The sequence below is a fragment of the Micromesistius poutassou genome, assembly GCF_964030765.1.
Source record: "Micromesistius poutassou genome assembly, chromosome: 19".
Taxonomy (NCBI): Eukaryota; Metazoa; Chordata; class Actinopteri; order Gadiformes; family Gadidae; genus Micromesistius; species Micromesistius poutassou.
The window spans coordinates 10505463-10524126 of record NC_140289.1 but is presented as its reverse complement, the minus strand read 5'-3'; the positions used below and the strand labels follow the sequence as shown (position 1 = coordinate 10524126).

Sequence of the window (18664 nt, the reverse complement as noted above, 5' to 3'; positions counted from 1 at the left end):
CCAGTTAAGTGTCGATGCTGCCGCTAAGTGTTCCACATTATGTTCCATCACACAATGGGAGTATGAGTTGTAGATCAACAGTGTTTTTCTTTTCTATTTGTCTTAATTTTGAGAAAAACTGACATTTTTGGCAGTAGGGAAAAAAACTTGTGTTATTGAGCGGTGCACATGAAACGCTGTGCGTTTGAGGAGGACAACTCCATTGCCGACTTCACAGAGTGCCTCTAAACTCCTGTGCAGAAAACACCCATGAAGATTGTGGAGGAGGAGGAAGAGGAGGAGGCAGAGAGCAAGCCCGACCCCCTCCACCAGCTCATCCTCCACTTCAGCCACAACGCGCTCACAGAAAGAAGGTGACTTCTCACAACCTGTGACGGGATACCGACCAATCACAGTGTTCTCCATATGCATCTTTGTTTTCTTTCATTGGATACCCCTCAATTATATAACAGATATTTTAGTTTGTTTTACATCGAATGTCCCAATGGTTCGATACATTCTGTATGTTTTCTTTTTTGTGATGCTGAAAGATTATGCTCACAGACTTGGATAAATCTCTGCTTCTTTTCAGTTCCTTGGAAGAAGACCCGCTGTATATTGCTTATGCGGACATGATGGCGAAGGTAACCACCATGTTGATGTTTAATGTAATGTTAATGTAGATGGGGATAAACATGGCAAGTGAATACAATTATAACGTTCATATGAAGAGGAAAACAACAAAGCCCAACTCTTGTTTCTGCAGAGTTGTGCTGAGGATGAGGAAGAAGAAGAGGATGAAGAGAAAGAGAAGACATTTGAGGTGAGCTGTTTCGGCAGATTTTGTTCCCTCTGCGTGTGCGATATACACTGCCATCAACAGCTGTGTTGTAACTGTGTGTGTGTGTGTGTGTGTTCCCCCTCCAGGAAAAGGAGATGGAGAAGCAGAAGATCCTGTACCAGCAGGCCCGGCTGCACGCCCGCGGGGCCGCAGAGATGGTGCTGCAGATGATCAGCGCCAGTAAAGGTGAACACCGGCACAGTCCCTTCTGTGGTCCAAAGCCTTACACACATGTACAGCACAACCAGGCTAGATCCGGGTGAGGATTAAAAAACTGTATGTTTCACTGCTGGTACTGTTATATTTATAATGGATGAACTATTAAGTGTACACAAGGTAAGATTTAAGGGCTCTTTATTTGAAATGCCAATAGATTTTAGACTGCTCCAAGGTAATTTCTGACTGTAAATCACAGGTGTGTGAATGCATTTTTTTTAAATGCAGAGAAACATAGGGAGGGATGGGGCCGCTTTTATTGCTTTTATCTGCTCTTTTCTGTGTTTTTTTGGGGGTATTTTCTGACCTCTAGCATTAAAGCATTACGGTTTAAAATCATAAATTTTAACGAAATGATACAAATCAAACACAAAAGAACCCACACGCACGTAGGAGCCTTTAGAGGCTGGGAGTGTGGACTCACAGCTCCTAATGTGTGTGTGTGTGTGTGTGTGTGCGTGCGCGCGTGTTTGTCCCAGGTCGTCTCGGCCCCATGGTGACCTGCACCCTCAAGCTGGGCATCTCTGTCCTGAACGGAGGCAACGTGCAAGTTCAGCAGGTCAGCTCCGCCCGCTCACACACCGCGCGGCCTTCTGTGTCCACGTGGCGCCTGCCCGCATCTGCGTCTCAGCGGCCGCTTGGGACCTGATTACGGCGCAGCGCTCCTTTGACACGCCCGTTGACGATCTGACCCGTTGAACCGTTGAACCTGTTTCTTTTCCGTTGCAGAAAATGCTTGATTACCTGAAAGAGAAAAGGGACGCAGGCTTCTTCAAAAGTCTCTCAGGACTGATGCAGTCGTGCAGGTCCGCAGTCAACGAGTCCACCGTAAAACACTTCCACCGAGGCCACGGAGAGGTCCGTCCTGGTGACACGCTGCTCTCTCTGTTTCCGTTAGTGTCCTGGATTTGAATGCGTTTGAAAGGCAGAACAAGGCAGAAGGACTTGGAATGGCGTCAGAGGAAGGAACGGGTGAGTTTTGTCCAGAGCGTCAGTCCTGTGTGATGTAGATGGAAGGCAGGCTACACACACACGTTCAGGGTGGTTTTTTTTGGGCCCTTACTGTCAAACAAGCAAAAGTATGTTTATGTCAGAGCCTCTCATCACATTTCTAACCCATTGTCCCACATTAATTCTATCCAATAATTACATACAACTTAATTTAGTTAAATAATATGGATGGCGTATAATGTACACAATCCTCCACACTCACAAATGTATATACACACAAACACACACACACACACACACACACACACACACACACACACACACACACACAGACACAGACAGACACACACAGACTCGTCTCTTCTCATGAGGAAGTATTCTGTATTCTCATCTCCTCGGCTGTACATTTCCACAGCGCTCATGTCTTTAACCAATCCATTGTTCCCTGTGTGTGTGTGTGTGTGTGTGTGTGTGTGTGTGTGTGTGTGTGTGTGTGTGTGTGTGTGTGTGTGTGTGTGTGTGTGTGTGTGTGTGTGTGTGTGTGTGTGTGTGTGTGTGTGAGTGAGTGTCCCGGCACTGATGTACGTAGTTGATCCCGGTCCTGTAGGTGTATACGTGTGCTGTGCACCCCGTCCGGTGCTAGACAGAGTGTGTGGGCCGCGTCCCGACGCCGGCGCCGCTCCTCAGGAGGGTCGACCTCTCCCACAATAAACTCACTTCAAATCTACTCCATGATTTTTATTTTATTTTTTTTAGCCGCGCCGTGATGATCTTCTACAACATGACAATGTCTTCATCTCCCCCTCTTATCCTCCTCTTATCCCCCCTCCCTCGCCCCGGTGGTATAATCCAATGTCCTCTTCTCTTTCTGCTCACCTCCGTTGTTGCCTGTCGGCCTGTCTGTCTGTCTGTCTGTCTGTCTGTGTGTGTGTCTCCTCCCCCGTCATTTCCACAAAACTAAACAAAAACAAAAAAACACCTCATGGACGGCAGTCAGCACCAAGCGGGGTAAATAGTTTGGTCCGGCTAGCCCGCCCCGGGTAGCAGCATGTGTCCGGCGTGGCTTACACTGCTGCCATCAGGTCGCCCCCGCCTGCCTCTTGCTCCATCACCGCTGCATCACCCCCCCCCGGCCTCCACCTCCACCTCTACCTCCACCTCCCCACCTCCATCGTCCCAACCTCTCCCTCTCTCTTTTGCTCTTGCTAACTCTATCTCTCCCCCTCACACTCTCTCTTGCTCATTCTCTCACTCTGTCTCTCACTCGCTCTCTCCCCCCTCTCTATCTTGCTCTTTCTCTCACTCTCTCCCCTTCTCTCTTGCTCCTTCTCTCCCTTTGTCTCTCACTCTCTCTCTCCCCCACTCTCTCTATCTCTTGCTCTTTCTCTCCCTCTGTCGCTCACTCTCTCTCCCCCCCTCCATCTCTCTCTTGCTCTTTCTCTCCCTCAGTCTCTCACTCTTTCCCTCCCCCCCTTCTTTCTTGCTCTCTCTTTCCCTGTCTCTCGCTCACTCTCTCTCTCCCCCTTCTCTCTTGCGCTCTCTCTCGCTCACTCTCCCCCCCTCTGTCTTGTCTCTCGCTTAGGTTAAATGCAAGCCAAGTGTTTCAGTGTGTGACACACTGCGGTGGATCCATTGCCTGTCCCATTGCGTGGTTACCGTTGCCATGTGTTTGGTGTTAGTGCAACATCTACTAACGCAGCCCCCCTAGATACAGCGTGTGAGCTGTATCGATGCTGCCCTCCAGAGGGCGGTGGTGGCCTCAGCAAAGCTTTGTTCTTTTGGGGGGGGGGGGGGGTTCGGCTCGGCTTTGAACTTTTGAAGCAAAGATATTTATTTCTCAAAGCTGGTTTCCATACAGGGGTTCGACTTTCACATGGTGGTGCTAAGGTTTGCTTTTTGAGGGTTTTTTTTTTTTTACGTGCAATATATATGTTCAGGACTGCTATGGTTGATATAACAAATAGAGCAACATCATAAAGCCTGTGCTTTATGTACTTCTTTTTCTGAGTTAGTAGCTGGAATGACATGTGAAAGTGATCTGTCCTTTAGACCGCCTGTTGAAATGCCCGCTCCACAGCAGAGTGGATGTGGGAGCCATGTTTTTGTTTATTTATTTTTTTCTTTATAAATCTGTGCTTTGGATTCAAGTGCTGAAATCTAAAGCTGCCCCGGACGTTAGGCCATTGAAACTGTGGTTGAAAACCCCTTAAGAGATCTGTGCTCCTGCCTGCCTCACACAGAGGGCTTTTTAAGGGGCTCAGTTTCATGCTCCATCATTACGACGTGACGAGTAGTCACGTCGTTGCCTTGTTGCCGTCTTGTTGCCCATGTTGGTCCGTCGCAGACCCACCTCCTAAACGTCTCTCCTTCTCCCCACAAAGGCTCCAAAGTGCTACAGAACGACGAGTTCACAAAGGATCTGTTCCGCTTTTTGCAGCTCATGTGTGAGGGCCACAACGGAGGTGAGACCCTGCACACAGAACATAATACCGCTCTGAATACCCCTCTTACTACCCCACTCAATTTACTGCAAGGGTACATTCATTTACCATTAATTAACATTGGCTAATGCAGCATTAAGCATTGTTATATAGCATAAACATAGGGGTTAGTGCTAGTAGTGGGTTAGGTTTAGGGTTACCCACTTACCCGAACCCTATTCGAAGGATTATTAGAAAATGTGTTAACGGTTAGTTAAATGTTAGTCAATTGGAAGTCAATTGGAACGCTTATTACTGCATTAACTCAGTAATGTGATGGTTAATTAATGTACCCTAATTGTACAATACCGTTGATTGAACTGATGTTCTATTACTGGTGCTTGGCTGTTAATTGTTTAAAAAAACAAATATATATATATATATATAATTATATAATTATATTATTACTCCTCCACTTCATTAATTTGAAAGCCAGAGCTGAATAAGTCAGTGTGGGAGAGCATTCCTTAGTTTTTCCGATGGTTTTTGCTTGTTAGATTTCCAGAATTTCCTACGGACCCAGACGGGAAACACTATGACAGTCAACATCATCATCAGCACGGTGGACTACCTCCTCCGCCTGCAGGTATCTGGGATGGACACACACACACACACACTCACACACACACACATACACACAGACCCACACGCACATACACAGACACACACACATATCCATAGATATCTATCTATATATATATAACCATATATATAGATATCTGTATTTTTATATATATATTGAAGAAGTTAGGATCTGATGTGGTTATTCTTAACTCCTGGCTGGCTCACCAAATGAAGTTAGGATAGTTCAAAGCAAGATGCTATTTCCAAGATGTTGTTGTCCCAAATAGAGCATAGAGCTAAGATGCAATGTTCAATTCTTCATTCACGGGTTCCTGCAGGTTACCGCAACAAGACAACCCCATCCTGCTACATGGTTGACTACTTGTCACTCTCATACTGCCTGTTGCTGTCTCCCACTGTTTTGCGTTGCTCTCCCATTATAAGTTACTGTCCCACTATTATGTCACTGTCCTGATGCTGTGTGTTGCTCTCCCATTCTGTCTCACTGTGTCATTCTCTCTCATTACCATGTTACTCTTTACCATTATCATCTTTTTAATTAATCATAAAACACAGTGTATCAAAACACATCACAAGGGCAGGGCTTTCAGACAGAATCCAATCATTACCTGTTAACATACAAAAAGGTGCAACCCCCTGATTTCTATTGGGTTACCGTTATACAGAATAGGCCAATCACAGACCTCCGCGCCTACACCCTCTCTAGGTTGAACAATTGGCGGGGTGTCATACCTGGGTGAGATTGGCCCCCAGACCTGTAGGTCTGTGGGTCATCTGTTGTTGGACTGTAAAGTGAAAGAAGGCTATTTAATGCTAATCCCAAACCCACAAATGCTTCCTGGTCAACCCCTCAAGTACAGTGAGAGACAGAGGTCTGGCCGGGAGGGGGATGGGAACAGGATGAAGGAGAATCCACATATATTTGTTCTATCAACTCAGTGAGAGACAGATGTTTGGCAGCAAGGGGGATGAAAATAGGATAAAGGAAAAAAAATCGATCCTAAAAGTAGTTGTCAGAGACAGGGATCTGTCCGGGACGGGGGCGAGGGCAGGGCGCAGATGTCATCACATTAACTCTTTGATTAGTCAATAGTGCGGGTCAGAGTAAGGGCTCTGGCATGGACGGGGCAGAAGACCGGGACAAGGGGTCATCAACTAATAGTGGGGGTCAGAGACTGGGCTCTGGCAGGGAGGTGGTGGTAAACAGAAAGAGGTGAAACCAGATCTAACTGTAAGCGATTAATACATTCCCCTTCAATATCTATAGATAACGATAGATATAGAGCTATAGGTCTATAGAAAGATATCTATAGAGATGTATTTCTAGATATCTATAGATATAGATCCATAGAAAGATATCTATAGAGATGTATTTCTAGATTTTATTTTATTTAACCTTTATTTATCCAGGTGAGTCCCATTCAGACCTTTAGCCTCTTTTTCAAGGGAGCCCTGACATACAGATGTATAGATATTGCACAAAAAACATGATGAAGCATAGAAACAGAGCATGTAGACATTGCACAAAATTTGACAGATATCTATAGATATAGAGATATAGATCTATAGGAAGATATCTAAAGAGATGTATTTCTGGATATCTATAGATATAGAGATAAATATGTATATATATACACGCAACCACACCAGGGTGAATGTGTTCTTGTATTCTGAGGTGTCCCATCTCTTCCTGACACTGTGCTGCTGCGCTGTAGGAATCCATCAGTGACTTCTACTGGTACTACTCTGGGAAGGACATCATTGACGAGCCCGGACAGGTCAACTTCTCCAAGGCACTGGCCGTGGCCAAGCAGATCTTCAACTCCCTGACTGAATACATTCAGGTAGTGTTCCCCTCGGATGCAAAGCGCGAGGGTACAACTCGGGTGTGGGAGATGAACGTGTGACGTCTGATTAGTGGATGAGGCAGATGAACCCTTGAGTCGAATCAAACCGTATTCACCGTGTGTAGCTCAAGAGAGCGCTTGCAATCATTTGTGCATTTGTTTTCGTACATGTACGAAAACATTGATCATTTATTCCTTCATTCATCATTTATTTTCAATCAGACAAACAGAAGAAAACAATCCCTATTCATTAATGCAGGCTGTAATCTCAATTACAGCAAACTATTAATGTAACAATCACAATCTTACAGAGTTTAAAGAACTTCTAATTTCTCAGGGGTTTCTCATGTTTCATTTGAACAGCATTGGCATAATATTAATCAAATTAGCATTCACTTCCGATTTGCCCTTTCCTACCAGAAACCCCCCTCGTCCCCACTCCCACCCCCGCTGTATCATCTCCATCCTCAACATGATTACGTTGATTGTGTTCTCCTCCACGGCCACTTAACATGATTTGGTTCCTGTCTTCCCTTCCCTCCCCCGCCGCCCCCCCCCCCCCCCCCCCCCCCCCCCTCCCCCATCAGGGTCCCTGTATCGGGAACCAGCAGAGTCTGGCCCACAGCAGGCTCTGGGACGCGGTGGTGGGCTTCTTGCATGTCTTCGCCAACATGCAGATGAAGCTGTCGCAAGTAAGCTAGTGTGAACCTGTGCGTCCGTTCCGTTGAATATCTTGTGAAATCTTCCAGTCTAATCAAATGAATAAACGTGAATGGATTAACAAATCCATTTTGTTATAGAGCCAGTGAGCCCACTGTTTAACGTCAGACTACCTTGGAAAAGGTAGTCTGAAGTCACCTGCGTTTAGCAGCGTGGAACGTTCACATAGTGTTTTTGGGAGAATGGCAAAAACATTTTTTTTCTCAATTAGGGACTTATTTCAGTATCAGTGATAAAATGGCATAGATTACTATGTTAACTATGAGAATCATATAAAACTAATTACCATGTTTAAAACAGAAAAAATGGGTTTTGAGTTCACTGGCTCTTTAATATCCTAATCATTCAGTCCAAAAAAGTTAACTGATGGAACAGAGCCACTTGTATTCTGATGGAAGGACTGTGATTCTCTTGCAGGACTCAAGTCAGATTGAGCTGTTGAAGGAGCTGATGGATTTGCAGAAGGACATGATTGTAATGATGCTGTCTCTGCTGGAAGGTGAGGGCTTACATCTGCTGCTGGATCCGACCCCAACGAGAATAATAAGTAGCATTAATCAAATGTAAAGGTTGCATCATTTAGATCTACAAGAAGAAGGCTAGCAAACAAAAATCGATCAATTATATTTTATTGATTAATTGTATTGCACAAAAATGTAATAAAAAGTCCTAAACAAGGGGAAAAAAGGCAAAAGTAAAATATAAGTAATACAAGTTTAACATTAAAAAATCGTCACCAAAATGTCACCTAAAAAAGGTTGTTAGATGGTAGGTCCTCACTTCAGGAGATCTGAGGGTTTCAGGGCCAGAAGACCTGAGGGTTCTGGAAGGAGCATTTATTAAAAGCCAATCAGACAAGTATTCAGGCGCTAGTCCATTGATAAAAAAAACAATAAAATGGTCTTAAAATTGATTTTAAATCAGACAGACAACCAATCAACAGACTTAGGACCAGCTGAGACGTAGGATGAGTCGTAGCTTACTTTAGACTTCCTTGGGTGAACCAGAAGCGGGTTCCCAGTGTCATGCCTGCTATTTATAGATGTACAACAGGTGGTGTGATAAATTAATTTTCAATACTTTACTTTTCCAATCACTGTAAAAAGAAAAGCAAAAATTTGGCTGGGAATCCCATTTCAAATCCTAGCTCAGTTTTTCTCTGTGCTGAACACGATCTGTGTATACACCCCCACCCCCCCCATCAGGTAACGTGGTGAACGGCACCATCGGCAAGCAGATGGTGGACACGCTGGTGGAGTCCTCCAACAACGTGGAGATGATCCTCAAGTTCTTCGACATGTTCCTCAAGCTCAAGGACCTGACCACCTCGGACAGCTTCAAGGAGTACGACCCCGACCGCAAGGGCATCATCTCCAAGAAGGAGTTCCAGAAGTCCATGGAGAACCAGAAGCAGTACACGCAGTCGGAGATCGAGTTCCTGCTGTCCTGCGCCGAGGCGGACGAGAACGACATGTTCAACTACGAGGAGTTCGTGGAGCGCTTCCACGAGCCCGCCAAGGACATCGGCTTCAACGTGGCCGTGCTGCTCACCAACCTCTCGGAGCACATGCCGCACGACTCGCGGCTCAACGTCTTCATGGAGCTGGCGGAGAGCATGCTCAGCTACTTCGAGCCCTACCTGGGCCGCATCGAGATCATGGGCAGCGCCAAGCGCATCGAGCGCGTCTACTTCGAGATCAGCGAGTCGAGCCGCGAGCAGTGGGAGAAGCCGCAGGTGAAGGAGTCCAAGCGCAACTTCATCTTCGACGTGGTGAACGAGGGCGGCGAGAGCGAGAAGATGGAGATGTTTGTCAACTTCTGCGAGGACACCATCTTTGAGATGCAGCTGGCCTCGCAGATCTCGGAGCCCGACGCGCTGGAGCGGCCCGAGGACGAGGAGGAGGACGACGCCCACAGCGTGCTGGACGAGGAGGAGTGCGAGCCGGAGCCCGTGTCGGCCTTCACCGCCGCCTGCCGCGCGCTGAAGAAGAACGTGTCGGGCGCCTGCCAGGCCGTGTCCCTGGGCAGCATGCGCAAGCGCTTCAAGAAGGTGAAGAAGCTGACGCTGAAGGAGATGATCGGCGGCTTCTTCTCCTTCTTCTGGATGCTCTTCACGGGCTTCTTCAAGGGCATCCACGGCCTGGTCTTCGGCTTCTTCCACCTCATCTGGGCCTCCATGTTCGGCGGGGGCCTGGTGGAGGGCGCCAAGAACATCAAGGTGACGGACATCCTGGGCAGCATGCCCGACCCCACCCAGTTCGGTATCCACGGCGACGCCATGGAGGGGGACAAGGCGGAGGCGGGCGAGACCTCGGCGGGCATAGACATGACGGTGGCGGCGCCGGTGGACAAGTCGGAGGTGGACATGATGATGGAGATGCTGAACCCGCCGCCGAAGAAGGAAGGGGGGAAGTGCATTGAGCTGGGGCTGGGCGACGTGGCCGAGATCGCCCCGGAGAACACCGAGAAGAAGGTAAGCGGCACGGACACTGTGCGGCCACAGAGAGCGGAGCAGGGGCGTTCGTTTCATTGGCCTTTGTGTTTCGCAGATGTCCTCCGTCGCCGCCAGAACCGCCGAGAAACCAGACGCCGAATCGGAGAAGGCGGAGTGAGTACCTCCGACGTTATGGGGGTCGGAGTCTGTCCGACCACCGGACGATGTGTTGACCGCGACTTCAACTGAAACTGAAACTGTGTCTCCCCCGTACAGCACGGAGAACCAGGAGAAGGAGGACAAGCCAAAGGAGGAGGCGAAGGAGCCGGCCGCCGAGGAGAAGCCCAGTGCCGCCCCGGGACCCCCCAAGGAGGAGTCGGCGTCCTTCATGTCCTGTGTGTTCGCTGTGCTGCAGGTCTATCTGATCAAGATGCTGGTGAGCACGGAGAGACATCCGACTGTCCACTGAGCCCTGGATGGTTACCCAGGACTGGTTCCGGTCTCAAAGAGGGCTACCTGCAGTCAGTTGTTGTTTTGGCGTTAATACGATGGTCTTTCTCTCCGTAGAACTACCTGGCCCGCAACTTCTACAACCTCCGCTTCCTGGCGCTGTTCGTGTGCTTCGCCATCAACTTCATTCTCCTGTTCTACAAGGTGAAACCACAACTAGAGGAGGTGGTGTAGCCCCGTTAACATAGGGCCTTTCAAGAGGATTGGCAGAATTGTCTTCGAGAATAGTATCCTCGGATGAGTTTAGTTTAGATGGATTTCTAAAACTACAGTATGTACAATCTAATATAAATACTCGATAAGACGGTACTTTATTCATTCCAGTCGGAAATGTGAGAAATGTCACCGCAGAAAGGGCCGGACAGTAGTAGAAATGAAGAGCGCATAACAAAAAGCGATAGAAAATACACATGCGTCCCGATGAGCCTCACCAGCTCCACTTTGGAGCCTCTCCAACACGGACGGTGGCACCGCCGGCCTCCTGCTCCGCCCGGGGCCCCGTGGTAACAGGAGGCCTGCTGCGTGTTGAACCCTGAGGGCTCTCTCCCCAGGTGACCCCGGAGGTGTCGGAGGCGGACGAGGACGGTGAGCCCTGGGGGGGCAGCAGCTCCAGCGAGGAGGAGAACGGTGACGAGAACACGCTGTTCGACATGGACGAGTTCGTCCTGCAGGAGACCACGGGCTACATGGCGCCCACGCTGCGCTTCATGGCCATCTTCCACACCGTCATCTCCCTGCTCTGCCTGGTGGGATACTACTACCTCAAGGTACTGCTGCTACTACTACTACCTCAAGGTACTGCTACTACTACTACTACCTCAAGGTACTGCTACTACTACTACTACCTCAAGGTACTGCTACTACTACTGCTACTACCTCAAGGTACTGCTACTACTACTGCTACTACCTCAAGGTACTGCTACTACTACTACTACTACTACTACCTCAAGGTACTGCTACTACTACTACTACTACTACTACTACTACCTCAAGGTACTGCTACTACTACTACTACTACTACTACTACTACTACCTCAAGGTACTATTACTACTACTACCATTACTACTACTACCTCAAGGTACTACTACTACTACTACCTCAAGGTACTGCTACTACTACTACTACCTCAAGGTACTGTTACTACTACTACTACTACCTCAAGGTACTGCTACTACTACTACTACTACTACCTCAAGGTACTGCTGCTACTACTGCTACTACCTCAAGGTACTGCTACTGCTACTACTACTACTACCTCAAGGTACTGCTGCTACTACTGCTACTACCTCAAGGTACTACTACTACTACTACTACTACTACCTCAAGGTACTACTACTACTACTACTACTACCTCAAGGTACTGCTACTACTACTGCTACTACCTCAAGGTACTGCTACTACTACTACTACTACTACTACCTCAAGGTACTGCTACTACTACTACTACTACTACTACTACTACTACCTCAAGGTACTGTTACTGCTACTACCATTACTACTACGACCTCAAGGTACTGCTACTACAACTACTACCATTACTACTACTACTACTACCTCAAGGTACTGCTACTGCTACTACTACTACTACTACTACTACTACTACCTCAAGGTACTGCTACTACTACTACCTCAAGGTACTGTTACTGCTACTACTACTACTACCTCAAGGTACTATTACTACTATTACTATTACTACTACCACTACCTGAAGATACAACTACTACTACCTCAAGGTACTATTACTACTATTACTATTACTACTACCACTACCTGAAGATACAACTACTACTACCTCAAGGTACTATTACTGTTATTACTAGTGCTATTACTATTACTATTAGCACTACCTGAAGGTACCTGCTTTCCCAGACTATTACTTGTACTATTACTCTAACTATTACTATTCATACTACTACTACTACTACCTGAAAGTACCCCAGACTATTACTATTACACTATTACAATTACATAAACTTTTACTATTACTTTAAATATTCTTATAACTATTATTATTACTACTACTATCTGAAGGTGAGGAGGAGCCCCAGCTGCCCAGACTATAGTTATTACTATTACTACTACTTGGACTACTGACATTTGTAATTTACCTCAGTATGTTACTAAGTTACTAAGTATGTTATCAAGGTGTATTAAAGGACACTAGCAGTCGAATGAATGAACCATGGTAGATGTCTCCCCTGGCTCCACTAACACATCCATTACCACTATAATGTGGCAAAATGACTTTGTTACCCATCTGCCAAAGAGCATTAAGCATGAGTGCAGAACTAAAGAGAACTGGAACTCTGAAATATGAATTTTCCAACGTAATGAGACAGCCAAGGTGTTAAAAAATAACATTTGATGGAAGAATGAATTGAAGCCTTCCTCTTCCATCTTTTGTTCCCGCGCGAAAGAAATGAAAGTGATGAAAATCCTTGACAAATGGGCCATAGATGGACGGATAAGGAGATGGAATCGGTGAACAGACCCAGACAATACAGGGCCCAGACCTCACTAGCGACCTGTGTAGAGAGGCATGTAGCTCATCCACATCCCTCAGAAGCCCCCCGTCTGTGTTGACCTGTAGGTTCCGCTGGTGGTGTTCAAGAGAGAGAAGGAGATCGCTCGCAAGTTGGAGTTTGACGGCCTGTACATCACAGAGCAGCCCTCGGACGACGACATCAAGGGCCAGTGGGACCGACTGGTTATCAACACCTCGTAAGTGTCTGTGTGTGTGTGTGGACGTGTGTGTGTGCATGTGCGTGTGTGTGTCTGCGTGTTCAATGCGTTTACTAGTATCTATACTAGATATGGTATTCAAGTTGTTTAAGCATACTGGTCCATCCGGTATTTGCTGGTATTTTATTTCACATTTCAATGTTCAAAGAAACTTGTTTTGACTTCCTTCACAATCCTTCCCTGCAGATCCTTCCCCAATAACTACTGGGACAAGTTCATCAAGCGCAAGGTCAGTCGGACCTTTGGGTTGTTTACTATCCATCATCATCACAATACAACCAACCAACCTTTTATCTAAAGGCCCTGACACACCAACCAGATTATCGGTCGTCGGACAGTCTGGCGAGCTCGGTGACCTGAGTCTGTTCGGTGTGTGCTGTGACCTGAGTCTGTTCGGTGTGTGCTGTGACCTGAGTCTGTTCGGTGTGTGCTGTGCGATCGGCCGTCATCAAATCCGTCGGCCATGACCAAATTCGGTCTGACTGCCTCTCTTGCCGACAATCGACAGTCGGAATGGTGTGTCAGGGGCTTAAAAGAGCAGAACATCCGTGTGATGCATGAGGGATGTTGTAGTATTGACCCCCCCTCCCCCTGTGCGTTCACAGGTGATCAACAAGTACGGAGACATGTACGGAGCGGAGCGCATCGCCGAGCTGCTGGGGCTGGACAAGAGCGTGCTGGACTTTGACCCCACCATCGAGACGGTGGAAAAGGAGGCCTCCCTGGTGTCCTGGTAAGAGCCCCTGGCCCCCCCCGATCACACACACCCACAGCCACTAGACCCAGTGGGGTGGGACACATCGCCGGCTCTTAGCCTGCCAAGGTGCTTAGTAGGCACCTAAGTGGGCTTGTTTTAGACTGATACTGCGGAAGCTACATAACAGAACTATAGGTTGACCCGGTCCACTGCAAATCGTCCACTCCACTGAAATGCACAAATGGTCTAAAATAAAGGAGGGTGAGTAAATATGGACTCAAGTAGCCCTCTGTGTTGAACGCAGGCTAAAGTGGGTGGTACCTGACTCTGGCAGCTTTGGCTTACCCGGTAAAACGAATAAAACGTTGTGGCTGCACCCCACATATCGTATCATAGGAAGCGTATAAGCAATAGGGAAACTGCGGTACAACCCTGCTGCTAAATAAAGATATTTTTTGTTATGGTGGGCAGGACTAGTTCAAACATGCTGTTTGGTTTCCCTTAAAAAAATAATGTCGGAGCTCCACAAATCTTCTCCCAGCCCGGTTATGTTATATAGCATTTTGACACAATCAAAGAGTATGTGTATCGTTTACAACATGTGTTGGTGTGTAAAATAAACATGCTTGCATTTATTTGGTGCTTTGCTGACCCACAGGCTGAGCTCCATCGATACCAAGTACTACATCTGGAAGATGGGCGTGGTTTTGACCGACAATGTAAGCCAATAGAACAGCATCTGCTTGTTTTTCATGCTTTTTATTTCATTAGGAGGACACAACAAAAAGCCAAGAAGAAACCAAAAAACAGAAATACAAACAAATTAATAATAATAATGTAATGGTAATGAGTGGATCTCTAAATCAATGCAAATGTACCACATATAAAATAAAACATTGCACATGGTACACACAGACCCAAGAATTAATAAAGTTGGATGGAGTAGCTCATGGCTTCTAGAAGTGTGTGTTTAACAATACTGACTAAGAGGCCAGCAGCGGGACAGCCCCCACTTCGTTTAAAGAGCAGACTAACCTGTTTGTGTGTTGTTCACACTATTGTATTTACTGTGGACTAGTTGAGTTGACATTCGAGAAAATAGTTATAGCATAACCAATATCCAAACATGTACTTGGAAGACCACCAGTAGGTCCAGCAAAAGGGCTCGCTCTGCAAAGGCTTAAGAACAGATTAAGTCGTACCTCGCTGCCAAAGATGGCAGGATAAGCAATTGTTCAAGATTCTAATCTTACTAAGTCGTTGCTTGTTCATTCTGCCTTGAGTGATGAGCGCCAGTGGGATAGTTAACCAAGTTCTGATGCGTCTCTCTCTGTGGACAGTACTACCTGTATCTGATCTGGTACACCGTCATGTCCATCTTCGGACACTTCAACAACTTCTTCTTCGCCGCCCACTTGCTGGACATCGCCATGGGCTTCAAGACGCTGCGCACCATCCTGTCCTCCGTCACGCACAACGGCAAGCAGGCAAGTGGCCGGCCACCAGGGGGCGACAAAGGGCAGTGACGTTGGTCATTTTTAAGACTAGCTCTCCACTTGTCACAGCCGGGGGGCAGCAATCAGACCAAAGGCACACCTTCTACCGGACTATTAATCACCATCATGGTGATTAATCATCATGGTCATTGCGGCAAATCTGCATTCCCATTTTTTTCTATAATAACTATGGAAGTGATGATAAAAGTGCTGAGGAGGAATGCTGAGAGTGTGGGTCCTGGGACTTTATCCCAGGAATCTGCAGCAGTCAGCGTGTGGTAAGCGTGTCTCTCTCCCCCCCAGCTGGTGCTGACGGTGGGGCTGCTGGCCGTGATCGTGTACCTCTACACCGTGGTGGCCTTCAACTTCTTCAGGAAGTTCTACAACAAGAGCGAGGATGAGGACGAGCCGGACATGAAGTGTGACGACATGATGACCGTAAGACCCCCCACGACCCATGGGTCACATGGCAGGTTAAACCTGCACTATGTATGTTTTCTCAGTAGCAGCCTCTAGTGGCTGGAGTGGCTGCTACAGTTATACCTTAATCATTTTCAACACCTTAAATATGAGCTTTTTCTATGGTGTGGGAGGGGGGTGGGAAAAAGTGGACTAGAACAAAAGGATTCATAGAGAACAGACCTGTGGGATGGGTGTGTTTATCCTTTCTAGTTCAGATATGAATGGAGTAAACAGCTGCAGTAGAAACGTTACACAGCTCATGTTTAAACCTGCACTGACGTTCGTTGCGGCAGTGTTACTTGTTCCACTTGTACGCGGGCGTGAGAGCCGGCGGCGGCATTGGTGACGAGCTGGAGGACCCGGCCGGCGACCCCTACGAACTCTACCGCGTGCTCTTCGACATCACCTTCTTCTTCTTCATCATCGTCATCCTGCTGGCCATCATCCAGGGTAGGTGGCAACGGTGAAAGGAGCACCCACTTTATAGGGGGAAAGGAGCACCCACTTTACAGGGGGAAAGGAAGGTTGGTGCTGAAGCTAACCGCGAATTACCGTCCTCACAGGTCTGATCATCGACGCCTTTGGCGAGCTGAGAGACCAGCAGGAGCAGGTGAAAGAGGACATGGAGGTAAGAGAAGGGCTTCCTACACGATGGTCATGACCTCTACGTCCGTGTGCACAGCAAAATTAAACAAGTGTTCATTTCTGGGTATGATGCAATATGTTGTACAGGTCAACACAAAAAAATATATTAAGGATTTTTTCAATTAATCAATTATTAATCAATCAATCAATTAATCAATTGTTCATTGGGTGCGTTTTATCATTGTGCACGTTTTCTTTCCTAGACAAAATGCTTCATCTGCTGCATCGGCAACGACTACTTTGACCGCGTACCTCACGGGTTCGAGACCCACACTTTACAAGAACACAACCTCGCCAACTACCTGTGAGTACGCGCTGGACGGGCACACTGCCACACACAAGGGGGAAGCCCCAGTGATGTGTACACAACTTCATTGTCGCCATGACATGATTAACGCATGTCTTGTTTTGCAATGCAGGTTTTTCCTGATGTACCTGATCAACAAGGATGAGACTGAACACACAGGCCAGGTACTGCACCTCACATCGTCCCCATTCAGTCCTACCACAGTCCCTCTTCACCCCGGCTGCTCCCACTGCAGCAGGGAGAGACTGGTCATGCACGCCCTACCTCCAGCCAAACCTCTTTAGGAGCACTGGGGGAAGTGGATGTAAAAGCGTTCAGGAGGCGTGCCCTCCCCAGCAGGGCGTCTGTTGCATAATGTGTTCTCGCTGATGTGGGAGGGCCTGTTTAGCAGGAACCAAGCGATTTCTTTCGTAATATTGTTTATTGGGTTCTGTTTCTCCCCAGGCACGCACACGCGCACGTATTTTACTGTAATCACTGAGCCAAGTGGAAACGCATCCTTGTGCCTGATGTGTCTCTGCCTCTTCCCCAGGAGTCCTACGTGTGGAAGATGTACCAGGAGAGATGCTGGGACTTCTACCCCGCCGGAGACTGCTTCCGGAAGCAATACGAGGACCTGCTGGGTTAAACGGGGACAGCAGTCCACGTTCAGCATCGCTTTCCCCCTGAAAACAAGAGCCCTTCTGAGAGGGGAGCCATGGTCTGAACCGGGCTGGACACTATGCTGCCGCAGTGTAGAGCAGCAAAGCAAAGTCAAATCATTTCGTTTTTTTAATTTTTTTTTTAAGAAATGGTCACCCCCCCTGAAGAATAGAGATCAACGATTTGAATGTCAAGGATGATGGTCGGACATTGCGTGAGTCCCCTCCCCTCCCCCCAAAAACCACTGCTATTTAACACAACTTGAATTTTTGCAAAACGGTTCGTTTTGACTCCATGTTAGCCTCATCACTCGCTTTAGCCCCCAGAGCTGTTCTGCTGCGTGGATGCGGTGCGACGACTTGAATGTGTGAATATGCACAACATGACTGTAACCTTATTACCAAACAATAATGGGGAATGTGTGACGATTGTTTAATACATTCATCTAAAAACGTACACAGGATGAGTACGCCTCGCTCTGCTCATTTTGTTTGACTTGTAATGCCTGAGAGACGAAATAGAGTGAAAGGTGGCGTTTCTTCCAGGATCAGAGATGGCTCACCTGTTTTTGCCAATGTGCCTTATGGAGGAAAAAACTAAGCAACTATGCAAAACCCATTTTTGTCCCTCCTCACACACACACTGTAGCGCTCTAGTTCTGAATATGTTCAGGTTAAGTTAGTTTTGTGGCATTGAAGATATAAAATTAAATAAATAAGTACTATTGTATAAAACGTAGCTCTTTGTTTAAGTGTTGCCTTGTAGTTTGGTATTCTTGAAGCTGTGGCGTCATGTCTGCCTCGCCCTTCTTTCCACAGAAACCAACAAACTAAAGACAAAAAGACCACTTGGTTTAAGGATTTATTGAAACACAAACATGGTTTCCTGCTTGAATGGCCACTTGTATGTATGTAGTCGCTTTCGTAAACGGCAATTTCTTTTGACAACACGGAGGACATTAATAAAGTAACCAATGCAATAAATCAGAATGTGTTCCTCAGTGCCTACTGCATGTCTTCCACACGGCCACCGCTGAAACTTCAAATCACATTTTAGATCTCAGGGGAGTGAGAGCGTTCAGCCACCCACTCCAAAAGATGCACAATTCA

General features: G+C 47.1%; 1 protein-coding gene across 2 annotated transcripts in view; it reads left to right on the top strand.

Annotated features, from left to right (window-relative positions):
* Positions 1-18544, top strand: part of ryr3 (ryanodine receptor 3) — a 73448-nt gene extending 54904 nt beyond the window's left edge. Inside the window, exons 59-87 of one of the 2 annotated variants that reach the window (XM_084483900.1) lie at positions 241-353; positions 572-623; positions 746-802; positions 907-1006; positions 1516-1595; positions 1766-1842; positions 1935-2008; positions 2981-2995; positions 4369-4449; positions 4965-5053; positions 6768-6896; positions 7487-7591; positions 8037-8118; positions 8825-10092; positions 10169-10227; positions 10330-10489; positions 10621-10707; positions 11115-11330; positions 13155-13285; positions 13493-13535; positions 13912-14039; positions 14662-14722; positions 15344-15490; positions 15803-15937; positions 16255-16411; positions 16525-16589; positions 16810-16910; positions 17026-17077; positions 17446-18544. In XM_084483900.1, the coding sequence (XP_084340026.1) occupies positions 241-353; positions 572-623; positions 746-802; positions 907-1006; positions 1516-1595; positions 1766-1842; positions 1935-2008; positions 2981-2995; positions 4369-4449; positions 4965-5053; positions 6768-6896; positions 7487-7591; positions 8037-8118; positions 8825-10092; positions 10169-10227; positions 10330-10489; positions 10621-10707; positions 11115-11330; positions 13155-13285; positions 13493-13535; positions 13912-14039; positions 14662-14722; positions 15344-15490; positions 15803-15937; positions 16255-16411; positions 16525-16589; positions 16810-16910; positions 17026-17077; positions 17446-17541 (3960 nt within the window). In that variant the 3' untranslated portion in view covers positions 17542-18544. The remainder of the gene's footprint in view (positions 1-240; positions 354-571; positions 624-745; positions 803-906; positions 1007-1515; positions 1596-1765; positions 1843-1934; positions 2009-2980; positions 2996-4368; positions 4450-4964; positions 5054-6767; positions 6897-7486; positions 7592-8036; positions 8119-8824; positions 10093-10168; positions 10228-10329; positions 10490-10620; positions 10708-11114; positions 11331-13154; positions 13286-13492; positions 13536-13911; positions 14040-14661; positions 14723-15343; positions 15491-15802; positions 15938-16254; positions 16412-16524; positions 16590-16809; positions 16911-17025; positions 17078-17445) is intronic. The other variant, XM_084483901.1, reaches the window with a different exon arrangement.
* The last annotated feature ends 120 nt before the right edge of the window (positions 18545-18664 follow it).